Here is a 26348-nt window from a genome sequence, read left to right on the forward strand (position 1 = left end):
GTAAGTTTTGTTTTTGTTAGTAAGAATAGTTTATTTAGGGCGTCTTTTTGACGCTGAAGATGTTTTGTTTGGTTCTTGCCGGACGTTGATCTAGTCAGATTACATTGTTTTTTTTGTTCTTTAGTAAGACTGGTTTTTGGTTTTATTTAGTTCTTTGATTTGGCACAAATCTAGTTCTTTTCTCTTTACCTTTCTTTATTATAATCTAACTAATTACTTTGAGGTGTCCTTCTCATGTTGAGACTCATTGTAATAAATCACTTCCCTAAGAAAACTCAATCGGGTGATGTGTTTGTTTTCCAGTACACGCTCATTATTTTAATGTTACATTCCTTAATTCCTCTAGATATTAAATAAGGTTGTAAAACCATCAAGTCAGTATTTATGTAGATTTCTACAATCAATTAAATAACACTGGCTACGCACCGCAGTTGAAATTTGTCTTTGTTCATATCTAAAGCATTAAACACATTAAAGAGAGATACATAACAAAAAGATTACTAAAAAAACCTCACCTAAGTGTCATTTCAAAAGAAAACAAACAACCATTCAAAACTACAACAATCCATTGGTAAAATGTTTAGGGGTTCAAGCATGAAATGCTGAAACCCTATTGTAATTGTAAGGCTTTGTAAAACTGATCGTGCAGGCCAAACCGTAAGGCCTAGAGCAGGGGTGTCCAAACTCAGTCCTGGAGGGCCACTGTCCTGCAGAGTTTAGCTCCAACCCCAATTAAACACACCTGAACCAGATAATCAAGGTCTGATTATCTGGTTCATGTGTGTTTAATTGGGGTTGGAGCTAAACTCTGCAGGACAGTGGCCCTCCAGGACTGAGTTTGGACACCCCTGGCCTAGAGACTTGAAACCTGGCCAGATGGTAGGCCTCAATTTGGGGACAACCTATCAGAGTATGACCCCGATTGGCCCATAGGTGGCGCTACAGCAACCAAAAGTACAAAATCGCTCATAACTCTTAGACCATTTGTGTTTTACACCACTGTGATCCCTGACTCGAGGCGGACAAAATGGCTCTCTCAAATTTCGATTTAGGCAGGAAATATTTTCTGCTATGTCGAATTTTGTCCAAAACCTACCTTTGTGAACTAGTCCCTGGTTTTTCGCCCGATCGGAACCAGACCAGTCTAGGACAATTCTATGGACTCTCTAGATCAATAGTTATCGAAAAAAAGTTGAACTCTTGCATTTGGGTGGCTGTAACAGGGTCATTTCCATCTATTATGTCAGTGGTTACATGCTTGCTAAATAAAACTTGGTAACTTTTGATGCTTTTGTGCTTAAAGGCCTTAACTGCTTGAACCCCGATAAATGCTGCTTGCAGCTTTAATTATTTCTATAACTGTCGATATCTGACATTAGAGAGTGTTTTTGTGTTAATTGGTGCAAAAGTCTAATTAAGTTCACTGTGTGATTCAGTGCTTTAAAACAAAAAAAAACATCATGGGGTGGATACTTTTTATAGGCAATGTAATGAGATCGGAAATTACCATTTGTTAGCATAATTTTCGAACTGCTGAATTAATTGTTTTTCTGTTGTTTTGTCTTACAACCTAAACTTTGAAAAACAAGATGGCTCACACAGTCATAAAATTAATGTATGTTGTCTGAGCAAATCAACTGCATCCAGGAATCAAAACAAAATTCTGCAGGCAAAGAATTAACTGAGAGAGGAGGTAATTATAAATCACTGATTCCTAACGCTGCCAATGGCTGTGTACAACCGGGACCTTCATAAAGAGTCACTGCTCACCAAACACCGCCAGGTAATTTATGCTAATGACAGCCCACATACAGAGATAAGAGTTCAATGAGCAATGAGAGTCCAAATATTTGCATATAACACCTAATGAACACTAGAGTTGATGTGAAAGCAGGATATGAAAAGTTATATGTTGAAGAATTCGGTTTTCTGTGATGTACTGAATATTGTTATGCAGAATAAGTTTGTTACTTTTTTTTTTTGAGAAAACATTTAATGACAAATATATTTCCTTTTAGAAACTTAAAATATCTGCCAAAATGTAGATTTTCAGTGTATTATCGTTTAAAAGTTTAGAGTTGGTGAAATATTTCTAATCTTTATGAAAAAAGTCTCATGTGTTCACTCAGGCTGCATTTATTTAATCAAATAAAACAAAATAGAGTAAAACAATTGACTAACGCTTACTCTAAATATTACAATTTGAAATAACTGTTTTCTAGTTTATGTAATTTATTCCTGTGATGGCAAAGCTTATTCCTATTCCAGTCTTCAGTGTCACATGACCCTTCAGAAATCATTCTAATATGCTGATTTGCTGCTCAAGAAACATTTATTATTAGGGGTTCAAGCATGAAATGCTGAAACCCTATTGTAATTGTAAGGATTTGTAAAACTGATCGTGCAGGCCAAACCGTAAGGCCTAGAGACTTGAAACCTGGCCAGATGGTAGGCCTCAATTTGGGGAGAGTATGACCAATCAGAGTATGACCCCCGATTGGCCCATAGGTGGCGCTACAGCAACCAAAACTACAAAATCGCTCATAAATCTTAGACCGTTTGTCCTAGACTCAAGTGTCTTACACCACTGTGATCCCTGGCTCAAGACGGACACAATGTGTATCTCCACATAGGTGGCGCTATAACTGTAAAAAAGCTTTGAAAACCATATATTTCCTATGGTAAATTGCCTGTATTGGCTGTAAATGGACTTTTCCATCTATTATTTCAGTGGTTAAATGCTTGCTAAATAAAACTTAATGTCTTAAATGCTTATGTGCTTAAAGGCCTTAAATGCTTGAACCCCGATAAATGCTGATTGCAGCTTTAATTATTATTATCAATGTTGTAAACAGTTGTGCTAGTGAATATTTTTATGGAAGCCTTAATAAATTTTTTTGTCAGGATTCTCTGATGAATAGAAATGACATTTATAATGTAATAATGTCAATTTTGGTCAATTTAATGTGCCTTGCAAAATTAAAGCACTAACTTTGCAAACTATAGATAGATAGATAGATAGATAGACAGATAGACAGATAGATAGATAGATAGATAGATAGATAGATAGATAGATAGATAGATAGATAGAGAGAGAGAGAGAGAGAGAGAGTTTTCAGTCAATAGTGTCTCTGGTCGTAAATATATATAGACACTATACTACAGAGACACTATTGACTGAAAAGTGCAAACTACTGTCCACAACAACAATAAAAAACCTTATCACTGAGCGCTGATTAGCCAGCAACAATATTTTCCAACTAGAACAGGCAAAATAAATGTGCAGGTAATCGGTGAATCAAGTGCATCATGATCAGAGTGGAAACAAATGACATCTGAATATGTAGCATTTATGTGGGAGGTAAAAGGCCAAAGAACCAGAGCTTGATTTTTAATTGAGTAAGTGGTCGCTTGTTTTTGTCCCATTGTTATACATTTAATAATGAGAATATTTGATTTGGAATGAGAAAAAAGGTCTCGTCTGACCATACATGTGTATAATCGAAGATTCGTATGGTTACGCTTGTATAAATACAGCACCCTGTTTTGTCGCTTATCTTTCACACCCTCACGCCTGCTCTCTGCTCAGACTGTGAAACCTTCATTGATTATTCCATTAAGCAGGATGGGGCGCAAATAAGAGGTTGCACTGCCACTAACCTTCTCAAAAAGAGGTGTTTTTAGTGCATTCTGAGCATGAACATGCTCCACAAGGAAAGCCCATCTTCACCGCTTTGATGACTCCGTGTGGTTGAGTTTTTGTGCATCAGGAGGAAGCAACCAGCCATTCCTTCCCAAGAAGAACTTTTTCCAGGCTTAGCCTCTGGATCTTCTGATCCGTCTTCGGTCTAAGACTTTGAAAACGTTCTCCAGCACAACGCTTGGCACGAATCGAACGCCATCTGGATGCATCTAAAGCAACTATAGGGAGGATCAAACTCTCTCTGTGAATTTGCAAGGGAGTATTCCCTGCAGTTTCATGAAGGCTTAACGTCTTGCTGAACAGTCGGTCGAACGGGAAAAAGGTCAGAATAGGAGGACTGGAAGATAAAACGTGGTTTGAAGGCCTGACGACTTGCTCTCTGGAATAATGGAGGAGATTCAGGTAGCTCTCATCAGCCCCTGCGGTGTCACATCACTTAATGAAATGAACTCCCCTTTCTGTTGCCAAAGCTGGTTCAGCCCACTCCTGTAGACTCATCCGCAGGGAGAGCAAGGCTTAATGGGGTTCGCTGATTAGATAACAACCACAGTGATATGACTGATTGGTTAGACAGGCTTGGTTGAAAGGAGGCTGCTGAGGTTAGACATTCAACACCTAGCAACAATAAGCTTGATTTTTAATGTAAATGTGTTCATTTCTGTGCTTCTGCTACAGAGAAATCACACATACAGCTGGATATATGAAGCTGATGCCGTCTGGCTGGTTTCTCTTTTTAAATGCATTGAAATTTATTTTTAAAGAAATTATTTTTATTAATTTTTTTAAGAAATTGGTTCTCTAATGCAGTAAAATAAACTTATTTCAAAAACATTAAAATCTTAATTCGCAAAATAATTAATTAATTATTATAAATAAATGCTGTGTGTATACATATAGCAGTGGCCAAAAGTGATGTCCAGAAGGGATATTTGCTTTTATTGACCCTACAAGTTCAATTTAAACCATCAACATATGAGGAAACTATTTATATATTCTTAAAATATTAGGGAAGAACAAAACACTAAACCTGGTTAAGGTAGTTATCTGACAAAATTATTAGTCAAATTAAGGCAAACTACAACAACAGGTTTTATTTTACTAATAATAAAAAAATGCATAGAAAAAAAGCAGCTCACAGGAAAAAGCCTACACTGACTACAACATAATCAGTTATTAATATCTCGTTAGTTCTCTCGTTTTGGCAGGTGTTCATACTTTCTTTGTATGACAGCCTGGCCAAAAATTATGTCCACACAATTTGCCATGTTTCATTGCATTATCACAATCAAAACAACTATGCACCATGCTTACAAAATCTTTTTAAAGACCTTTTTAATAATATTTAAATAAAGGGTGAAGATGTCAATTTTTTAGCTGTTGGCCACTACTGCACATATTTTTACCGAAAACAAGGGTGAGTATATAAAATAATAAAAACAACTTTCATATTATGTGGAACTCTGTCTTATAAGTCGGTTTATAGTAGCTTACAGTGATTCAGTGGCGACGACTCTCTCAGCCAAACCATAGAGCGTTTCACTGGCCGTCAGGATCACCAGCTGGCTGAGATGAGGACTGGGAACCTTCTCCTTCCTTTCCTCAGGAGAAACATGAGGACCTGCGCTCTCCCCTCCAGCCTCCTGCAGGAACGACAACAAACATTTAGGCCGTTTTAAAACGAACTCGCGGTTCGGTTGAGGCGAGAAAGCAATCCGACCCAACAGACCAAGCGGTATCAATACATTCATAATATATATATATATATATGACCAATAAGAGGACAGCTTTACTCACATGTGACTTGCATAAACACATTTTGGTACGCTTTGAAATGTTGCCTTGTGAAAGTGAACCGAACCAAGAAGAATATGTAACGGTGTAACAAATTAAGTCCCTGTTTTGGAACAAAGCAAACAATCTACAGATCTAAAAATGGCCGTTTACACCTGGTATTAAGATGAGTTTTGGTCGATTTGGGTCACAAGTGGACGACAATAAATACAGGTGTGAGCGGGGTCTAAAACGTTTTGAGCTTGTCCACTTTCGACCACTTCCAGAGGTAGTCGAAAACGCATTCGACCAGATTGATTTCATAGTGTAGACACTCAAGTGGTCGAATTTGATGTGTTCAAACAGCCGCGAAAGACCGTCTACTGACCTAATGCGCAAACATTATGGCAAGAGCGCTAGCCAGACGGGATTTAAACGTTGTCGCCTGGAGACCCAAGTTTGGTTTGAAGACGAAAATTGTACCAAGCACAAAGTTCTCTCACTATTCCTGATTTTTAACACACGCTCACAGCGTTCGGCGTGGTCTGGCGGCCGTCAGAGAAGAAACTAAAGTTGATGCTCTCCGTGTGTTTTTCCATCGTCTCCGGGCGTGTTCATATGTATATTGCACAATGCCCTCCCCCTCGAAGAAATCAGGACAGAAGTGGTTGAAAGTGGGCAAAAGAGATGGATTAAAACACCAGGTATAAACAGGAATGTGTCTTCCTACATGTGATCCGATTGACCAAAACGGATCTTAATACCAGGTGTAAACAGGGCCCTAGACTCATCCTGCCCGAATGAAAGTAATAGGACTGAAATTATTCCTCAAAAGAAGTCAAATACTGCCTGTATTTATTTATTTAACAAACAAAATGAACAGAGGCTTAATAATATGCTTAAATGCTTTGATTCCAGATTCAGAAATGTGCACATGTAGAGTTGGAACTGGGTTTTTACAACCAATTATCCTGAAAAATGGTTTGTTTAAAGGAAAAAGCTTTCCTTTGAAATACAACTTGCTGGTCATACAGAATTTATTTTTTCTTCTAACACTATTGTGCACACAAGTCATAGTCGCTTTTCATTACCAGAAAGTGGATAACTACTTTAGAGGTTTAGAGTTACAATAAAAGTAATGAGTAAATGAGCTGTCAAATGAGACCAAACACAGTATAAAACAACAAAAACAAAGAACTGGGAGTTCTGCCACCACATGCTAATGCTTTGCTCATATGTATATTAGGATTGCACACGCTTCTGCTTTCCCATCATCCTGTACCTGCAAGAGGGGGTTGTAAGGTGAAGCGTCCTTACAGTCCTTAATAACCGTTTTCAAGAGTGCTTTGCAGCAAATGGCACAGGCCTACACACTCACCAAAGAAAACCATGACGTAACAGGATGAAAGCCATTAAAACCCCAAATTAACAAACCGTGCTGTGTATTTACTCACATTTACTTTAACTGAAATCCCATTTAGATGTCACATTAACACAAATACCATATAATCAAACTGTAATCACTAAATTTAAAAGTCTGCTCTAAAGAATAATTCACTCAAAAATGAAAGTTCAGTCATTTATTCTCCTCCTGTCGTTGCAAACCTGTATTTTCTTCCTTGATTCAGGGTTATTATTAACTAAAACTATCAAAAACATTATTCTGTTAATTGAAATAAAGATGAAATAAAACAAAATATAAATATTAATGATATTTCTATAATAATAATTATTAAATATTAATTATAAAAATAGAAATGTAGAAATGTTGCCATAAACTGAAATGTTAAAGCACTACAATTATTAACTGGAAATAAATACATGCTAACTAAAAACTTGAGCTGTGTCACTCTGAAATCACTCACTCACTCGCAGTGGCAGTTCAGTCCACTATAATGATGATTAATAATGATAAAAAAGGAAAGAATTACAACCAGTGTGAAATAAATGTTAAAGCAGGAATAAAAAAAACTTCTCTCGTTCAAACTTGCTTGCTCCCTCTTGCAGCTTGCGTTGGATTATGGGAAATAGTGCTTCAGTGAGTGTACATAGGATGTACTCTTGAAATCAGAGTGCATTGTGGGTATAAAGGAGTGAGCGAGCGTAAGGAAATGAAGTTGTTTCCCCGATATAGAGCACTATATAGGAGATAGGAAATGGGTTTCTGACACAGCTTACCTAAAACTGAAATAAAACAATAAATAAAACCTAAATAGCAATATTAAAAATAATAATACAAATAATAAAATGACAAAAGCACACACTAAAATGACTAACAATTCAACTAAAATGAACATAAAAAAACTGAAAATATAAAAATAAAAGTTAATTTCAAAATATTAATACAACTATAATAAAACTAAAATCACAGGAATTGATTAATGTTCACTTTGGAAGAGACCAACGTGAACATCCTGACTTTTTTTGTGAGCATCTCCTTTTGTGATTGACGGAGTGAAGAAAATAAAGTGGTTGTGGAACAACAAGAGTAAATGTTGACAGGATTTTCATTTTCAGGAGACCTATCTTTTTAATAAAAACAATCTGTTCTTTATGTGATGTGAAAACAGCTCGCATGAACCTGAGGAATCATCTCACAAAACATGAAAATTGGTTTGAGATATCACAACAGTGCAATGCAATTTGATCTTTGCCATTGCATCATTAATATTCAAAGCCTTATTTCCCAATATCCTTACACTAACCAGTTCAGGCCATATGTTATTACCGCTGAAGTGCTGCCTTTGCGGATGTGTGTATTACATTCTACATGAATGAATCATACAACTTGATTTGATACAAGTGTAGACATCTCCCTGTAGAATTAAAAAGAGATCCAATCCAGTCTGCATGCATCGCTCGCAGATTTAGAAGAGCATTCAACGTTAACTAATATATGTGTGGGTGGGGAAAAAAACATTGTTATTAACATTATTCCAAGTAAGAAATTAATACTTCTATTCAGCAAGGATGTATTCAATTTATCAAAAGTGATAGTAAAGACATTGCTATTTACAATAGTTATAAAAACCCGGTTTCCATAAAAAAAATATTAGGCAGTACAATTGTTTTCAACATTGATAATAATTAGAAATGTTACTTATGTAGCAAATCAGGATATTAGAATGATTTCTGAAGGATCATGTGACAGTGAAGACTGGAGTAATGATGCTGAAAGTTCAGGTTTTCCATCACAGGAATAAATTACATTTTATATATACAAAATTAACAATATTACTGTACTAATATTATTAGTACTGTGCTTTTGATCAAATAACTGCTGCCTTGGTGAGCATGAGATAATTCTTCCATGAATATTGAAACATCTTACCGATCCCAAACTTAAACATTCCCGGCTTTCACTTTTCTTTCCAGAGAATAATATAAATTATTGGAGAGCAAATAGCAGGCAATTCAGCATCAATGAGTTCTGACACTTCTGCACAGTTTCTGCACTTTGGTCTAAACGTGAAAGATTCTGAGGTCATTTCCTGGCCACCAATTTCACCATGTTCAAAGCTGAAAGCAATATTGATCTTTTGTCCAGAGTAATATATTCAGAATTATATGGCCACTATATGACATTCATCCTTTCAATGAGGTCAGAACAAATATCTTCCTAAAACATATTTATGCTGAAGGATGCAAGAGAAATCTTTCATCGGATTGTACAATATATAAAAAAACACTGTCCATTGTAATTAATCTGTCCATGAAATGACCTTTAGAAGACCATAACCCAAAGGCATGTGCAGTACACGACGTCTGATGAAATGTGAAACGAAATGCCAACTACAGAGACATCTTAAACGTACACATATAAAACAGCAAAGGCCCTATCAGACACCCGGTGCAATGCAGCGCCAGGCGCGATAAAGTGTTTTTTGCTAGTTTCAGCCCGACGCAGTTATGATTTTCACGTCCTGCGCAACGTTGTTTAAATAGGAAATGCATTTGCGCCCATTTGTGCTCCCATGGGCGTGCTGGTCTGAAAACGAGGCGTGTTCTGGCGCATTGTTGGTGCGTTGCTATTTTGAGGCAACTGAAATAGACACTGACCAACTGAAACCTGGTCAAAAAATATTTTTTTTGTTATTTAAAGAGCGCGTTAGTAATGTGCACCTATAGGCGGGTCCACAACGCGCGTAAACTCTGCTTATTACACACACAGGGACACGCAGCAGCACACAAACATGGCAGATATTAAAAATAAAAGAACTACAATGTAAAAGATTAATATTGTGTACATAAAGACATGGTGGAATCCGGCTTGTCCCGTAGATGGTCTGTTCACGAGCTTTGCACCTCGAACACGAGCAGATCCGTTTGCGCTCTGGAGAAGCTTTCAGTCTTTCCGCTTGCAAATTCCGTCATGTAAATAGCGAATCCACCATGGCATGAGCACAACTGGCATTTAAAGTGAATAGGAAAAGAGACTCTGATTGGTTTATTGCACGTAAATCCCAAAACACACCCATTACTCATTAAGAGAATAGGGACAACCCTTTTAGAGCATGCGCCGCACGCGCAGACCATTTTTCCCGTCGTTAAACTAGCAAAAGTGGATTCAGACACACCCTAAGTGCAATGGCGCCCTGCACTTTTGACCATGCACTTAGATCATTAAAATAGGGCCCTAAAAGTGTTCAGCCCCCTCTGACTGAGGCATGCTTTTATTTACACCATTTAATCTTTTTTTATATATATTTTTTATGTTTTTTGTGCTAATCAACATTGCAAACTAACAAAGAGTCTAAATAAATGCCGAATACTGCAGGAAAACCTAAAAGGAGTCCCCAAGACACCAGCAAGCCAAAGTATAAAGCCAAATCTACTTAAAAACAACAATGTTAAGATGTCTTGGAGTGGCCAAGTCAGAGTCCAGGTCTCCACTTCCACTTGAGAATTTATAGCTTGACTTGAGGAAGGAGAAAAAAATCTGTTTTTTCATGAAACCGGCTTATCTTGAGCAGTTCTGCACAAAAGAATGAAGAGAAATTGCAGTCTCCAGATGTGCAAAGCTGATAGGGACCTATGCTGTGTATGAAATCGCATACTATATAGTAGGTGCTACACTTGGTTTGAAAATTTCTTCATGACTGTTAAAAAAGTACGTTATATATAGTACGCATGCGTGTAGTAAGCAGGGCTTGACATTAACGCCCACCAACCCGCCAAATGCGGGTGTATTTCAGCAGTGGCGTGTCACTCCTACTAGCCACTTTGGCTTACATATAATATATACATTTCTCAATAAAAATAAAAAAAAGCTGAGTATCCAGTAACTTTGGAAAACTCCTATCCACAGTGGCTGGTGAGCAAATAAGTTAATGTCAAGCCCTGGTAGTATGAATGAAAATTGGATGTTCTTCATCCGCCATGTTGTCATTGTAACATGATAGTTCCTTCCATTCACAAATCCTCTCCCATGGTCTCATGGGATAGTAAAGTGTCCATCGAATGCGCACTTCAGAATCTACTCTATTCTGCTTACATCCTGTTTTCGCCTACTATATAGTATGGAAGTAGGCATATTCGGACACAACGCTACAGTATCCACACAAGACTAAATATTGCATCTGCTACATTCCAACTTGAAAATATTTTTTTCTCCCTCTTTGACATGAAAGAATATTTTCTGTATTGATCAAGTGCCTAAATATATCCTGTATGATTAAATGAAACAAAAACTTCCAGGGGAGTGAATACTTTTTATAGTCGCTGAACAGCCTTAAAATAGAAGCTCTCTGAAAATAATATAAAAGCAGACATGTAACCCTCAAGCATCCAAGTCACATCACACATTTTTCCTCCAACATACTAGTTTCCAGCACAGCTAGTTCCCTGCGGGTAATGTCATATAGTGATTGTTTTGCTGGAAACCTGCAGAAAGCGCTCTCTGATTTGGGCCTTTTCTTCCCTGCAGAGTTTTTCTGGCGGAGCAGTTTGAGTTCCTTCAGCCTCATCTCGACACCATGATGCCTTCAGCCAAGAAGCCCTTCCTCCAGCAGTTCTACTCACAGGTCCGTTTCATCCCTCTGTTTATGGCCCTGACCTTTCCACTCTCTCCTTTTCAGAGTCTTTTCAATCTCCCTCCTGTCTGATGCAGGATCTCTAGAGTCTTTAAAATGTGTACCTTCTGTTATAAGACACAAAATGACTATTGATGAGCTCTGCTTGTCTGTGCGATCGGACGGTGCGGAGTGTTTGACATAAATCACCCAGCAATGGACTATAACAATATTAGGTGATATGAAGTGTAATATACTACAGTGCCTTGTAGAAGTTTATTCAATTTGTGCTCTGTGATATGTCAAACTAAAACAATAATAGTGCACCATTTCCTTAAGTGTATTCTTTTATGAAGGCACACGAGAGACTCTGAAGCCAGCTGGAAGACAAAGATTTATCTTTCTGGAAATCAGACTAAATGATGTGTGGTGTAAGCCAAACACATCAGGAGCATGCCATTGGCACTGTGATGTCAGGATGTTTCCCTGTGGCAGGACCAGGGCGATTTGTGAAGATTAAGGTTTTGGTTGAGGTTATGACCAAAATATAAGTAATATAGTTTTTGCTTGTTGAATAACAGTGTAGTGATTTGTATTTGAACTATACATAATTTATAAATGAAAGATCTAAGTGAACTTGATTTAAAACCTGATGGCCGCAAACCGAAAGATAAGATTATTCATAACAAATGTTAACTCTGGCATAAATGCAAAAACAGCTGCTACACATTGAACAGCCTAGTAATAAACAATAAAAGGACCAGAAAAAAAACAGCGAAATAAAAACACTATAAAAGGACTTTAGATTGAGTCAAACTGCCTATTTGGAAATGCAAACAGCGTTTACATGATAAAGGTCGCACCTTTTAATTTTCACATCCCACTCGGCTTATTGATATTCCTCCGTGCTACTTTATCGCTCTCACGCGCAAATAATTTAAAGCTGCCCTGCCTGCTGAAACTAGGTTTATCTATGCACTGAGGTATCAAAGATACTGGCTGACAGATAATGCTGTTGCAGCCGTATAAACCGTCATACCATTCAGTCCAAGTAGAAGATAAAATGAATGCAAAATACAGGAAAGACCTGGAGGAAATCCCACAGGAACACCTGATAGAGTCTGAAAGACACCTGCGACTTGGGAGAAGATTCGTTTTTTTTTAGCAAGACAATGACCTCAGGCGTTCAGCCATGGCGTAAAAAGCCAAGTCAGAGTCTGGATCGCAATCCAAATGAGAACAAATTGTATAGCAAGACAGTTGTTGTACTACTCCTCCCTTGTAAATCGTACTGGATATATGCAAATGCAGTCAAGCTTTCAGGGCATTTTGAATATGTATTAAGTAAACAGCAGCCAAAAAGAAATGCATCAAACTATTGCATCTGAGGTTAACGCTATCCATTGAGATCAAGTGTAATGAGGTTACGATTAACATTCTGTTCCTGTTAGAATAAACATGAGAGGATAATGGGATTACTGGGCTTAATACCACGCATACATTGGAGATTAAAGATTAATAAAATCCCTTTTGAGTTCCACTGACATAAGTTCTCTGAAGATACAAACTGAAATTACAAATGTGCTTAAAAATACTATTTCAGCCATTAAATTCATTGCACATCAGAGGTGTTGTGCTGATAATGACCCATAGGATAAACAGCTCTGTGAGAAAGCTAATAGAAAAAAAGAAAAAAAAAACTCCCTAAATGACAAATGAGTACAAATAAAAAGTGACTGCACTATTAGGGCAGAACAGTCGTTGTTAGTTACATTAGGATTCTGCAGGTAAAGATCTGATGGTGACACTGGTGTGCTCTAGACAAAATATGATGGGTTACAATTTAAAAAAAGACCGTTTTCTATTTGGATATACTAAAATGCAGTTTATTCCTGTGATCAAAGCTGAATTTTCAGCATCATTACTCCAGTCTTCAGTGTCACATGATCCTTCAGAAATCATTCTAATTACTATCAATTTTGAAAACAGACTTAATATCTGATTTATTTGTTCAGGATTCTATAAATAGAAAGTTCAAAAGAACAGCATTTATGTGAAATAGAAATCTTCTGTAATATAATAAATGTCTTCAGTGCAGTTTTTTCGTTAATTTAATGCATCCTTGCTGAATAAATGTCTGTCTTATAGAAGCTTGTTTCGACTTTTTCCTCACAATTCGGACTTTTTTTCTTGCCATTGTGAGTATAAATCTTGCAATTGCGAGTTAAAAAGTCTAATTCCGAGGTAAAAAATACTGACTTTTAGCGACTTCAGTGAAAATAGCGACTTTATATCTCACAATTCTGATTTAAAACTTGCAATTGCGTGTTATAAAGTCAGAATTGCGAGATATAGACTAAATTCTCCCGCATGGTCTAAAATAGTCTGAATATACTCAAGATGGGTGTACCGTATAGTGACTCGGATAAGACAAAACCACTGTTTGGAAGATGGTTCATGATGTACTCGCTCATTATATATAAAAAAAAAAGTTACATAGTCTACCTTCAACTGATTTTTAAAGTCTGGGCCAAAATAAAACAGCACTAGCTTTGGTAATGTGCACATCATGGCAAAAACAAAGTTAGAACAACTAAAAAAGGTGTTTAAAAACGTTAATCATCCTATTACACTGATCCTGATATGAAATTTCAGAGTTCACAGTTATTTTTGGTTCTGCAGAATATCTGCCTTGGGGAAGTTAACATTATAGCACACAAACTTTTCTTACTTTCGGAAGAGCATGACTAACTGCAAGGATCCGCAAAGGTATATGGCTTAAAATTACGTTACTACAAAAGAGGAAATAAATTTGGCAGATGAGCCTGCATACCAATGCTCATTATCTGCATATGAATATCATTTTGTAGACTTTGGTGGCTTAGCATCCCATTTAGAATCCCTTCTGCTTTCAGTCAGAGCATTAACTCTGAAAACAAGTATTTCATGCAAATCACAGTTATAAAGGACACAAAGCTAAAGAAGATATCACAAAAACTACAGGTTAAAGCTGAAGCATAAAATACAATTGGTGAAATAACATTAAATTTACTGTACAATAAAAGTCATTTTATATAAAAGTTACAAGTCTTAGCCTCATGTTGGTAACATGAATAATCTGTAAGATAGAAAGTGCACAGCACTTGTCTTTTTATTTTAAAGCTGCAGTTTACAGAAACAATGACAGCCGTACCATATACAGTATCTATAGTCATTTTAGCCTCACCTTTAAATCATAACCTGGAAAACAGACATAAAAGGACTCCCGTACTCCATCTGTAGCATCTACATTTGTCTGCCAAAAGACCAAAGGCACAACAGGAGAGACAAGGCAAAATCAGGCAACTTTGCATGCAGGTGTAATAAGTTTGTAAACCTTCCAAGAGTCATATTAAATATTTTGGAATTCTCTTATTCTGAACATTTAAAAGCTTTAAAGTGGCCATGGTGAAACCATTCAGTGAGAACAATGCAAGAAAATATGGGGCAAAAACTTTTTCATGGCATGTACAAAAACATACACATTTCTGCAATTAATACCTTCGGAAAATGCTTAAAATTGTTCAATTCTTTTCTGTTGTAACTGACTGCTTATCACAGACGCTGTCGATAAAGGCTGTTTTTAACCTTGAACATTGCTTCAAACAATCTGTCAAATGAATTAAATGTTAAAGGACCTCAGTTACGTCCTGTGTTGCTATTTGTTTGGAGTTGTTTTTTTTCCCCCTTCCCTTTCTCTCTGTACTTTCACTTTTAGCAGGACGATGCGGCTACCTGATTGGTTCATCCATCTGCCAATCATTAAAATGCTGGGTGACGATACAACGCGGCTTCACCAATGTGCCTATAAAGAGCGCACCTGTGTGGGAAGCGAGAGATGATTTGCACGCTAGAGCACTTGATCTTTTTGTGATACATGTTTGCCTGACCTGTACACTCTAAAAAATGCTGGGTTGTTTTAACCCAATTTTGGGTCAAATATGGACAAACCCATACGTTGGATTAAAAATGCATTATAAAAATGTAACCCAACGGCTGGGTTTGTCCATATCTGACCCAAAATTGGGTTAAAACAACCCAGCATTTTTTAGAGTGTACTGTTATAGTGTTTTGAGAAATGTGTTCTTTGAGAACTTGGTAATTGAGGCTCGTTTGGGCTGTCTTTTCTCTGTGAGTATTTCGCCGTTTATTTTGCTCCGGCGGTTTGATCTGTTATTAAACGGGGAAGAGAAAAGAACAGCTGAGATATCACGTGATATGCATGTGCTACACTGAGTTATCAATCGTGTATAGAACACTAGTTTAGCGACCTGTGCCACTTGTGTATTTTTCGTTTTGTTAGCAAGAGTAGCTTATTTAGGGCGTCTTTGACGCTGAAGATCTTTTGTTTTTGTCCTTGCTGAATGTTAATTAAGTCCGATTATATATTGTTTTGTTTTTCTAGTAAGATTGGTTTTGGTTTTACTTATTTCTTTGATTTGGCACGGTCTAGTTCTTTTCTCTTTACCTCTTTCTTTTTGTGAACCTTTTCTTTGGTTTGTATAAGCCGTTTATGTAAGTAATTACTTTGAGGTGTCCTTGTCATATTGATTCTCACTGTAATATATGTATCACTTTACTTAAACTAGATTGGTTTGTGTGTGAGATGTTTTTCAGTACGCGTTCAATATTTTAATGTTACACGCCTTATTCCCTCTAGATTAAAAGGGTTTGTAACAACCTCAATGGAAATCAAACTTCTTTAGCAAAAGCGCCAGTGGTTAACAGCTGCTGGAGAGCGTCATTTTTGTAAGCTGGACCAGGAGGCGAATCCTACCATGATTTATTGCTCCATCAATCTGAACGCGATACAATGCGCCAGGCTTCATAATTGTCCTCTTATCGGGCGCTAAAGCTACCATCTAAAATATGAAGGGAAAAGGTTCCAAAGCCCCCCAAAAAAGTCAATATCTCATCTTGAAACGGTGCCTCTTTTCTGTGAATTTTGATTCACTGCAAATAAACTGAAGGCTAAAGCAGTGCTACCCCCAGAGTTCGGGCTTGGGCTTTATTAAAAATGAAAAGAAAAGAGAGAGAGAGAAATGGAATCTGATAACACGCAACTGAAATACCCGAGCAACGGCCTAGCATCGCCACAGCCTCGGAATGCTTAAATCTAATCTGCTTCTAGACAGGGAACAAAAGACCAAGAGTGGGAATGGTAAGGAAAAATCCATTTCATTGTGAATATAGCAGAATTTAATTACAAAGCCCTCACAGCGGAATATGAGTGGCCTCAAATGTAATGAATCGCTCTCTTAACAATGCACAAAATAACTATGAAATTTTTAATTTTTTTTATAAAATGCGATCCTGAAAGACAAGGCGATATTTCGGTGTTGCTGTTGATAAACACTGTTGAGTTACACTGTTGATAAAACTCAGAGCAGCTTATTAACAAAAGAGAACAGATAATGCGCATCTAATAACAGTCCCCAGCATTTAAAACGGTTATGCGCAATCATTCATTGGTGATCAACCGAGAGCCAACTGCTGACCCAAGCACACTCATAATAACTCACAGCACATTTAATTGATGCACACTTCATCAAGTGCTTTAACTAAATGAACACACAAAATACATATTCAATCAAGCATTATGCAAAAGATCAAAACGTCTGGGGTTCTGACGTTAACATATTTACATTATTGATTGACAAACCCAACGAGGGAATAGACAGTAAATTAATGGGAACCAAAACAAATGAAATCTCTTGACACAAGCCCATTTGGTCATATTTCCATATGCATTTATGCCTATAAGGTATCTAAACTGGACTTTTGGGAAAGTACAGGAAGCTGCAAACTAAATATTATCCCTTTGATGATTTATGCTTTTTAGGGCAACAATGTATCAATGAAGCCTATTTCATCCGAGAGAAACTCAGTCTCAGTCAGTCACTTTAAATGAGCGCAAAACACATTTCTATGTAAATAAAAACACTTTCACTGTCTTTGCACTGTTATGATCCAATAGTATCTGCATTTCAATAACATAGCAGAGCGTCCTAACAGCAAACAAGCAAATTAAGGTCACTGTTCTGGTTAAACTTCAAACACTTCATGGAACATGTGCATACATGTCAATCAAACAGAGCCCGACAGAAAGGGCTCACAATATTTGTTTTTATACACCAAATTTTGTTTTACATGAAGTGTAACTGCAAAATAAAAAAAATAAAGAATAATAATGTGATTGTGTTATGTTCACTGGCGCATTATTATGTTGAATGTTATTAAGTTGAGCGTTTCTTCAGCTTCAGAAAATTCCAAGAAAACAACTTTTTTTCTTTTTGACTGTTATGGATTTTTTTACTATATCTTCATCAATTATTATGCTACATTTTTAAATGGCGTTCACAGTATGTATAGTGTGTGTATGGCAGTATAACTTTAAGACTCAATCTTAAAATTCATTATAAAACATGAATAATGTCATAGTTAAAATTGTGAAAGCTATACATATAAATATATTAAAATGATAAAAATATTATTTATTTGTATTTGGGATAAATTAAATGCTAGCTGTGGAATTTGCCTTACCAGAGGGAAAGAAACCACTATTATTGTCATGCTATTAAAACAAATACATAATTTAAAGTGTGGCGGAAATGCAGAAAAAGAATACCACAAATGACGGAATTCTTCAGTGATTCATATAGTGTGTGTGTGTGTGTGTGTGTGTTCACTGTTGTACTATATTAAAAGACAAATTATATAAACTAGTAAAAGTGTGAAAAGTATGTTTTAAAAAAGGCCACAAGTGCTCATACTGTAGTTGAAGAAATTCATAGGAAGGAACTCCTACTAGTTAACCTCTTACTTTTACAAATCACTTTAACAGCTTTCCAAGCCAAATCTGGTACTCGAACTGCGTGTCCAACCCTTATCCAGCCACTGTTAAAGTACCCTGAATCGGTCTGCTCATTACAGCCTTTTCCGAGGCAAAAATCAGACGAAACCTGCCAGACTTTCTTCAAGCAATTTCTTTAAATCCCCCTCCCCCGTTTCACCCGCTAACAGCCCCCATATGATATCTCTCCAACTGTTTCTCAGACAGAATGCTATGCTTCCTTTAGCCCCAGATGACCCCCTTCTCTACTCGTCATTAAGTCCATCGCTGTTGAGCTACCATCCCATGTCCTCCCCTCATGCCTGTGTGTGGGTGTACGCCGGAGCATTTTCACACCAATTAACTCCCTGTCTTTGTGTGTGTGCCCTACTCTCGACTGGTAACAGAGAGAACAGAGAGCTCAGCCAGTAGGTCCCATCCCTGTGTCTGGCTGTCACTTTAGTTTATCGCGAAGCCCAAATGGCTGTTATTTGCTTGATTAACTAAAGTCCGATCCAAACAGGTGGTACTCGAACCAATAAACTAGACCAAGCGGTCTGATTTTGTCAATCTCAGATGCCTTGTTTGGGGAAAAACGGTAGGCTAATTGTAGACACAAACAGAGTGCCGTCTTTGTATTAGACATTTCACAAGGGGTCTGTAGGTGTGCCTGAATTTCATCTCACCAATAGTACAGACATATAAATAAACAAACCTGAAAGGATATATCCAGCACATTAACTTCCAGGAAATCCAATATTTATTGAGATGGTCATCCTAATAAATATGAGATCAAATGTGAGAGATTTTTCTCTTTTTAACACACAAACATGAGACATGAACAGTTACATATTATGCATTCACAAACATCTGGATGCATCATATGATGATCAATAATCCTTATTACATGACTCTCTGGTATCTGATTGGTCAGTCACAGCATTTTGTGGTCAAATATTTGTGTATACCACTAGACTGTCCACATATAATTTTGATAGGGAAAAAAAATGTATTTCAATCAGCAATGTTATTTTTAAATATGTGCAAGCTTTTGTAAAATGAATTAATTCATCTTTTTTTCTTAAATTGAGTATCAAACATATCACATATTTCTTAACAAAATATATCACTTATTTTGGCTTTAGCACAACAAATAAAAGCTAATCATTTAATTTGCAAACAACATATTGTCCTTATAATGTTTACTGTTTATCATAACCCATACATGTGTCTATGCATGAAAAATACAAAATATAAAGCTATGTAGCAACTTTATATTTATTTATTTATTATGTAACATTATATTTTAGGAATGAGCCCTCACAAGGGGGATCTTTTTCTCAAATTTGATGGTCTTCGTATCCAAAAGTTAGAAAACGTATTAATTCTGTGTTCGCATCCTTGTCACAAGATAATTTCACCTTAAATGAATATTGAATGTTCATTTATTTTCTTATTTTGTAAGTATAGGCACTTTTCGCCCCTATCACCCTCTAAGGGTTTATTTTGTAATAATGACTGCCTTACTTAACTGCTAACGAAGTGTGAAAAGCAGTTTAGATAATTATTGTTCATAAATTCAAAATGCAGGGTTGGGTCATTATAAATATCTGTAGTCACACCACTTCATAAAATTAGGCAGACATCTGTGCCACAAACAAACTTTATAATTTTACCATTACTCTTCTAAATAAACTCAATGGAGTGGATAAACCAATGCTTATAGAAGAACATTTCCAGGATAACAGCTCACAAATTACAGCTAAATATAAAAGCTCTTAAAATAGTAGCTCCGGGTATTTGTAACATCTTTAGCAAACATGGCTCTACTGGTATGCAATTACTCTAGCTTCAAAATTGAAGAAATGTCTGGAAATGTTGGTTCTGCGACATTCTCATTTTCTCGAGCTGATAACATTTCTGTCCTTTGCCCTTTCAGTGAGACACTGTGCTTATTTTAGAAATAACTGAGAATGACAAATACAGTGAGACGCTACTTTCCATGACACTATTACTACTAAGCTGTCTCTACAAAACAAGAGTATGTGCTGGATGTTGCCAACACCGTACTACATAGTTCTGCGGTACATCCTCAAAGCCATGGCTTTGTACAATTTTCTGTGGCTATGATGGCATTCAAGGCTTTATACCCACAAAATTGTTCTTAATCCTCCTGGCTTCGAGGTCTAGCATCATAATGGTATCTGTAAAAATATAGTGTACTTCGCACAAGGATCAGCTGGAAGCGCAACCTATTGAAATATGACTGCTATTGTTGGAACTCGCCTGTATTGTCGAAGCTGATATGCTGCGAGAGCGACCCATCAGGGCTTTTAAATAATGATGACGGATTCATTACTTATGAGGTTACAAAACATCCACCTTGACACTGAGAGAAACATGTTAGGGAATGCATTATATTCTAAGAATAAACCTAAATCTATGCACCTAAGTATCTGTGATAACGCCACTTATTTTTAAACAATCTTTCTAGTCATTATACACGTTTACGTGTTTGGTATTGAAAAACGTCTTGGCTCTGTAAAGCCAAATTAAACAGATGGCGTTCCCAAGATACCCCGTTCATAATGGGTTGTTCTTCTTGTAAGTATATGTTTACAACGCAATGGCTCCAATATTACTTGATTCTTCACTCTCAAGGGTTTCTGTGAGAAACGGGGCAGAAATGTCAGTTGGCAATTACTGTCTAAAGTATTTCTTTGCTCATTTTTCTTCCTCTCCTAATTTTCCAAATTCGTTTCTCATTAGACGGGTGTCAAACAGAATTAGAGACCTCATTTGCATGTGTTGTGCAAGTCCGCAGCTCTGCTTGTCCCTGCGTTAAGGCCTCATTATACTTCTGCGTCGGACCTACGCCGGAGCCTATACGCCGTAGGCAACGTGTTGGTTTTAATTTATACTTCTGTGTCGTTGTCCGCGTTGACGCGTACCTAGGGAGCGTGTGAAACCCCGAGGGAGGGGTTCTGGCAGACCAATCACAGCGCTTGTGTCCGCGTAGAATTGACGCGTTGTTACATTTTTGGAGAGGTGCACGTCAGGGTACGCCGTAGGGTACGCGCGCTACACACAGCCTACGACGTAGCTACGGCGGCAGTTCGACGCAGAAGCATAAAACAGGCTTTAGAATCTCTTAAATGTCCATTTCTTAAGTATTAATTGAATTTACAGGATGGGATCTCAAAGAAAAGGACAGCTCTGTTGCTTCATTGGGAAAAGGGAAATCAAATAAACAGCCTCTGGAGCTCATAAAGGTGCTTCTTTGAAATAGCAAAGATAAATTGAAATCATCGCATTTCAATTGAGGAAAAGTCACAGGCAATTCACTAGACGTGTTTCCAATACAGATTTGCGCAAAACTCTTGCTATTTTTTCAAAATGTCGACAAAAAACGATTGCGAAATGAGTTTCCCTTAACTGATGTTATGCGACTAAAACTTAATATTTTCCTCTCGTGATAAGTCATTCCAAAAATCATAGCAATGGACATTGGTAGGTTTATGTATCTCAGCCACCGCACTGGCCATTTTTTATTAATCAAAGGAGACGTATGTGTGTTATTCCAATCATTAATAGCAAGGAAAGACCCTTAGCCTATACTTGAGAGTGGCACATATGAGGTGTTTCTGGGTGTTTCTCCCTCATTTCTGCTTCGAGGTCTTGATTGTGGCATTTCTTTGAGGTTTAGAATCCAGTATTCCTGTGATTCTTCTGTCTTTTATGAATTTAATAAAGAACTCTGTCTCGTATTCTGTACAAACATACCGCGTCATCTACGTCAGGTGACCTGTAAATGCCGTTTTGTGAAATATTTCTTTTTCGAATTGCCTGAAAAACCACCTCATGCGAGCGTAACAACTTTTTTGCAATAAATGAGAGTTTTTGCGAAATTGACTTGTTTCCATTGGGCGTATTTTCAATTCGCAATTTCAATTTGCGCAATTTGAAGGGTAATGGAAACGCGGCTACTGTCAATTTAGTGCACAAGCTGATGTACTTTCTAAGGGCTCATCCTGAGCAGCCGTCATGCCAGTCTGTGACATGAGCCAAGTCACAATGTGCCAGCTCTCACAATCCAACCACAGGCTTAAGGTTAACCACCAAGCTGTCGAATGAAACAGAGCCATGGCAGACGACAGACTGCCAAAACCTCTGTGACCAGAGGAGGAATGCGCCTCAACGGCATAAAGAAGTGCTAATTTTTATCTGATTTCAAAATGAACCAGATCAGGACTGATGCCACAACGCAAAAATCTTATTAGAACAGTTCTTCTTGTATAATTTTTCTAATCTATTTTCTAAAGACAAGAAGAAATAGGGTTTTCTGCAGCATCTTGTCTGCATGCATTCTAAGACAGCTGAAATTGATGCTTGTAGGAAGATCTATGGCTGGAGTCCAAGTAACCAAATAAATAAATAAATTGATGGCAAGGATTCAAATAAAACATTTGTTCCACGCTACATACAATGTTGCTGAAAAGAACAGAAGTTACCAACACTGAAGCACAAAAGGATATGCGGTAACTCACACACCTGGAGTCAGTTGTATAAAATTAGCCACTGGCTAACGTCAGACCTTGTCTCATTGAGACGTGGTCTGGGAACCACATGTTCATTTTCTCGTATTTGAGGCATGGTTTACGAATGCCCAGAGCCGCTTATTGGGCGCTATGAATGTCTATCAAATGCGCCTGCACGTAGCTCATAGCCAATCGTTTCAATTATACCAGATGACGTACGTAGAGCGACAGAAATTCAACGAGGATGAAGACGATGGGTCAGAGATTAATGTGTACACGATGGCGTTCAGCGACTAAACTACTTAGAACACTATCTAAGGCTGCATTGAAAGGTAACTTCGCGTCTGCTGCCTTGTTGGATCCATAGATATAAACAAACTGCTTCGGTGTGTCGCATAGACGTCGTCATCGTCTTGCTGCTCCCTCCCCGTTCTGTGATTGGTTCCCTTTTTGAGGGGAAAATCTGGTCCATGGTGTCCAGGCTGCCTAGCAGCGTGAATAAAATCGCGCTGCGCGCAAGGCAGCATGGGGAAACCCAGGCTACAAATAGGGCGTTATTTGTAGCAGTTTGTAGTGGTGTCTGAAACCATAGTGGACGTTATTGAGTGCACTTATTCAATCCCATTGCACTGCAATAACGAGTGTGCAACCGATGTACGCCCAACGGCTGTCCGAGTTCACTCCTTCAAGTGAACAGTATTAGTGGACTAACGTAGGGAATAGGGAATGAGGGTTTAGGGGACGATTTCGGATTCAGCCTGTGTCTTAAGAACTAGCTTGACCAACTAGCAGTTTGATAAGAGGTAAGTCAGTCTTACTCTTCCAGTTCAAATGAAACCAATCTATCTTTTTAGATAATGACGTTAAAAAGTGAGGATTAGATAACTAACTGGTCTAAGTGGTTTATGTAACCGTCCAATGAACTGGCCACAAACATAAGTATTTGTGTGTGGTAAAAAAAAAAAAAAAACCGTTTACAGAGAGCTTGGAAGAACAGAGGACTGAGGGACTGGATGGAATCACTGGAGAAAGATAATCACAAAACTGCAGATGGCTCGAGGGAGAATTCACTATCAGATCTGAAACAGAAGCCTTCAGCACTGCCCAGTGGACACATCACTACCCACTCACACACACACACACACACACACACACACACACACACATCTATGTGCAAACAAAGACAGGTAAATATACACTCTTTGTCTCAGGCCCCCCTGAAGTAAAAACCCATGATTCTGAAGAGAAGCACCTGTTAGCATGTAAACCAGACAGACGGACAGACAATTGATAGAATGATAGATAGAACGATAGATAGAACGATAGATAGAACGATAGATAGAACGATAGATAGATAGATAGATAGATAGATAGATAGTGATAGAACAGACAAACAGACAGACAGATAGAGAGTGATTGAGTGTTAGAACAGACAGACAGACATAGATAGATAGATAGATAGATAGATAGATAGATAGTGATAGAACAGACAAACAGACAGACAGATAGAGAGTGATTGAGTGTTAGAACAGACAGACAGACATAGATAGATAGATAGATAGATAGATAGATAGATAGATAGTGATAGAACAGACAAACAGACAGACAGATAGAGAGTGATTGAGTGTTAGAACAGACAGACAGACATAGATAGATAGATAGATAGATAGATAGATAGATAGATAGATAGAACAGACAGACAGATAGAAAAAAGTGATAAAAAGACAGAGCTGAGTATCACCATCACAAGGGTCAGCTTGTCAATGTAATGAAAAGATCGAATGCTGGCATATGTGTGAACCTGAAGTCCAAAAGAACAAAAGATCCAAAGAACAAAAGCCATTATAAAAGAGCAGCAATAATGGGTTCATAAATGAGGTCTCGTCCACCTTGTTCGTGTGCGTGGCATGAATACTGTATGTTGCACACTCGAAAATAACATACCTTTGACAAAAATTGCAAAGATGCCGGTGCCTAAACAATGAGTTTTATTTTCTAAAATAATTGACGAAGATGACCTAGATTTGACTAATTTAGACACCTTTCTCATCTTTATAATAATGATATGCATATGGTAAAAAAGAACTCAAGCTGTCTATAATTACATAAAAAGAGGCTAAGCTTTTACAAGGCACAGGGTGAATCTAAGGTAATAAAATATTTATCAGTCCGTACAAAAATAGCACCGTGCATGTGGGGGCGGAGCCTAGCGGCTTTCCCTCTAGACATTTTTATTCTTTTCTTTTTTTCGTACTATCCAAGAAAAGCAGAGATTGGATCTCACAGGAGGTCTGGTCTTGCAAAAGAGGTGATAATGTTTAAAGAGCTTTTAATTCTGCAGAGTGATATCATTATATCTGCGCTGGAAAGCAGGCCACAGTAGGTGTACGTACCCATGGGAAATCCCTTCAACCGCTGTCTGCTACAGTGTGTTACTGTGCTTTACTTCTATAATTCTCAAAGTTCTCAGCTCCTATGCAGATGTGCGTCTCACGTAATATAGAAGCTGGCAAGGTATCTTCCCCATCTGGGGTGCTAAATGATCTGTGAATCCAAATTTCCAGCTTCGCCCCTGATTGCTGACAAGCGTTATATACAAAGAACGGACCACTGATACCTTATTAAGAAGAGACATGAAATATGACACGAACAAAATAAGGCTATAAGGGATAGAAGTTATTGATAGTTCAGTCAAATAAATATTTCCAGTAGAAAAATTACTGGACCTTAAAGGGATAGTTCACCCAAAAAATAAAAAAAATCATCATTCTGTCATAATTTACTCACCCTCATGTTGTTCCAAACTTTTATGACTTTCTTCTGTGGAACACAATAGAAGAAACTTTGAAGAACCATTTTTGTCCATACAATACGGAGATCAATGCGGTTTTGGACCCCACTGACTTTTATTGTATGGACAAAAACAGCTAATACATTCTTCAAAATATCCTTCATATAAGTCGTCATACAGGTTTGGAGCAACATTGGGGCGAGTGAATTATGACAAAATGTTCATATTTGGGTGAACTATCCCTTTAAGGCACACAGCCAGTGCAAGAAGTGCAAAAAATTATAACTTTTGCTTTTCCTCAAATGTACAGCTTTGTACCTTGTCAACACCTAAAGGGTTAAATATTAGTATCTTAAATTACTAATATGCAGAACTTTCAGGAGCACAGAAACTTATCAACACTGCCCCATGGTTATTATTAATAAAATAGCTTCACTACTGATTCACTACATTATATTCCTCAGCAATGAGATGAGATTGAAATGCGTAGCTTCATTAGCATAAGGATGCTGCACAGACGCAGGTAATTCACACACGCATCTCTCTCACTCTCACTCTCAAGTTATTTAATTCAAATAAATGCTATAATTCATTCATTCAAATAAATGTAATCATACCACACTCCTTTATTCTGATTTAAAAAGGGCAGAAAGCTACATCTAAC

At 37.4% G+C, this 26348-nt stretch overlaps 1 protein-coding gene across 2 annotated transcripts in view; it reads right to left on the bottom strand.

The window, feature by feature from the left end:
* vps50 (VPS50 subunit of EARP/GARPII complex) overlaps positions 1–26348 on the bottom strand; it is a 138975-nt gene that overhangs the window by 19606 nt on the left and 93021 nt on the right. For both annotated transcript variants that reach the window (XM_084422759.1, XM_084422758.1), the window contains one exon: positions 5195–5343. In XM_084422759.1, coding sequence (XP_084278885.1) covers positions 5195–5343 — 149 coding nt within the window. The remainder of the gene's footprint in view (positions 1–5194; positions 5344–26348) is intronic.

This window comes from Rutilus rutilus (genome assembly GCF_951802725.1).
Source record: "Rutilus rutilus genome assembly, chromosome: 11".
In the NCBI taxonomy this organism is placed as follows: Eukaryota; Metazoa; Chordata; class Actinopteri; order Cypriniformes; family Leuciscidae; genus Rutilus; species Rutilus rutilus.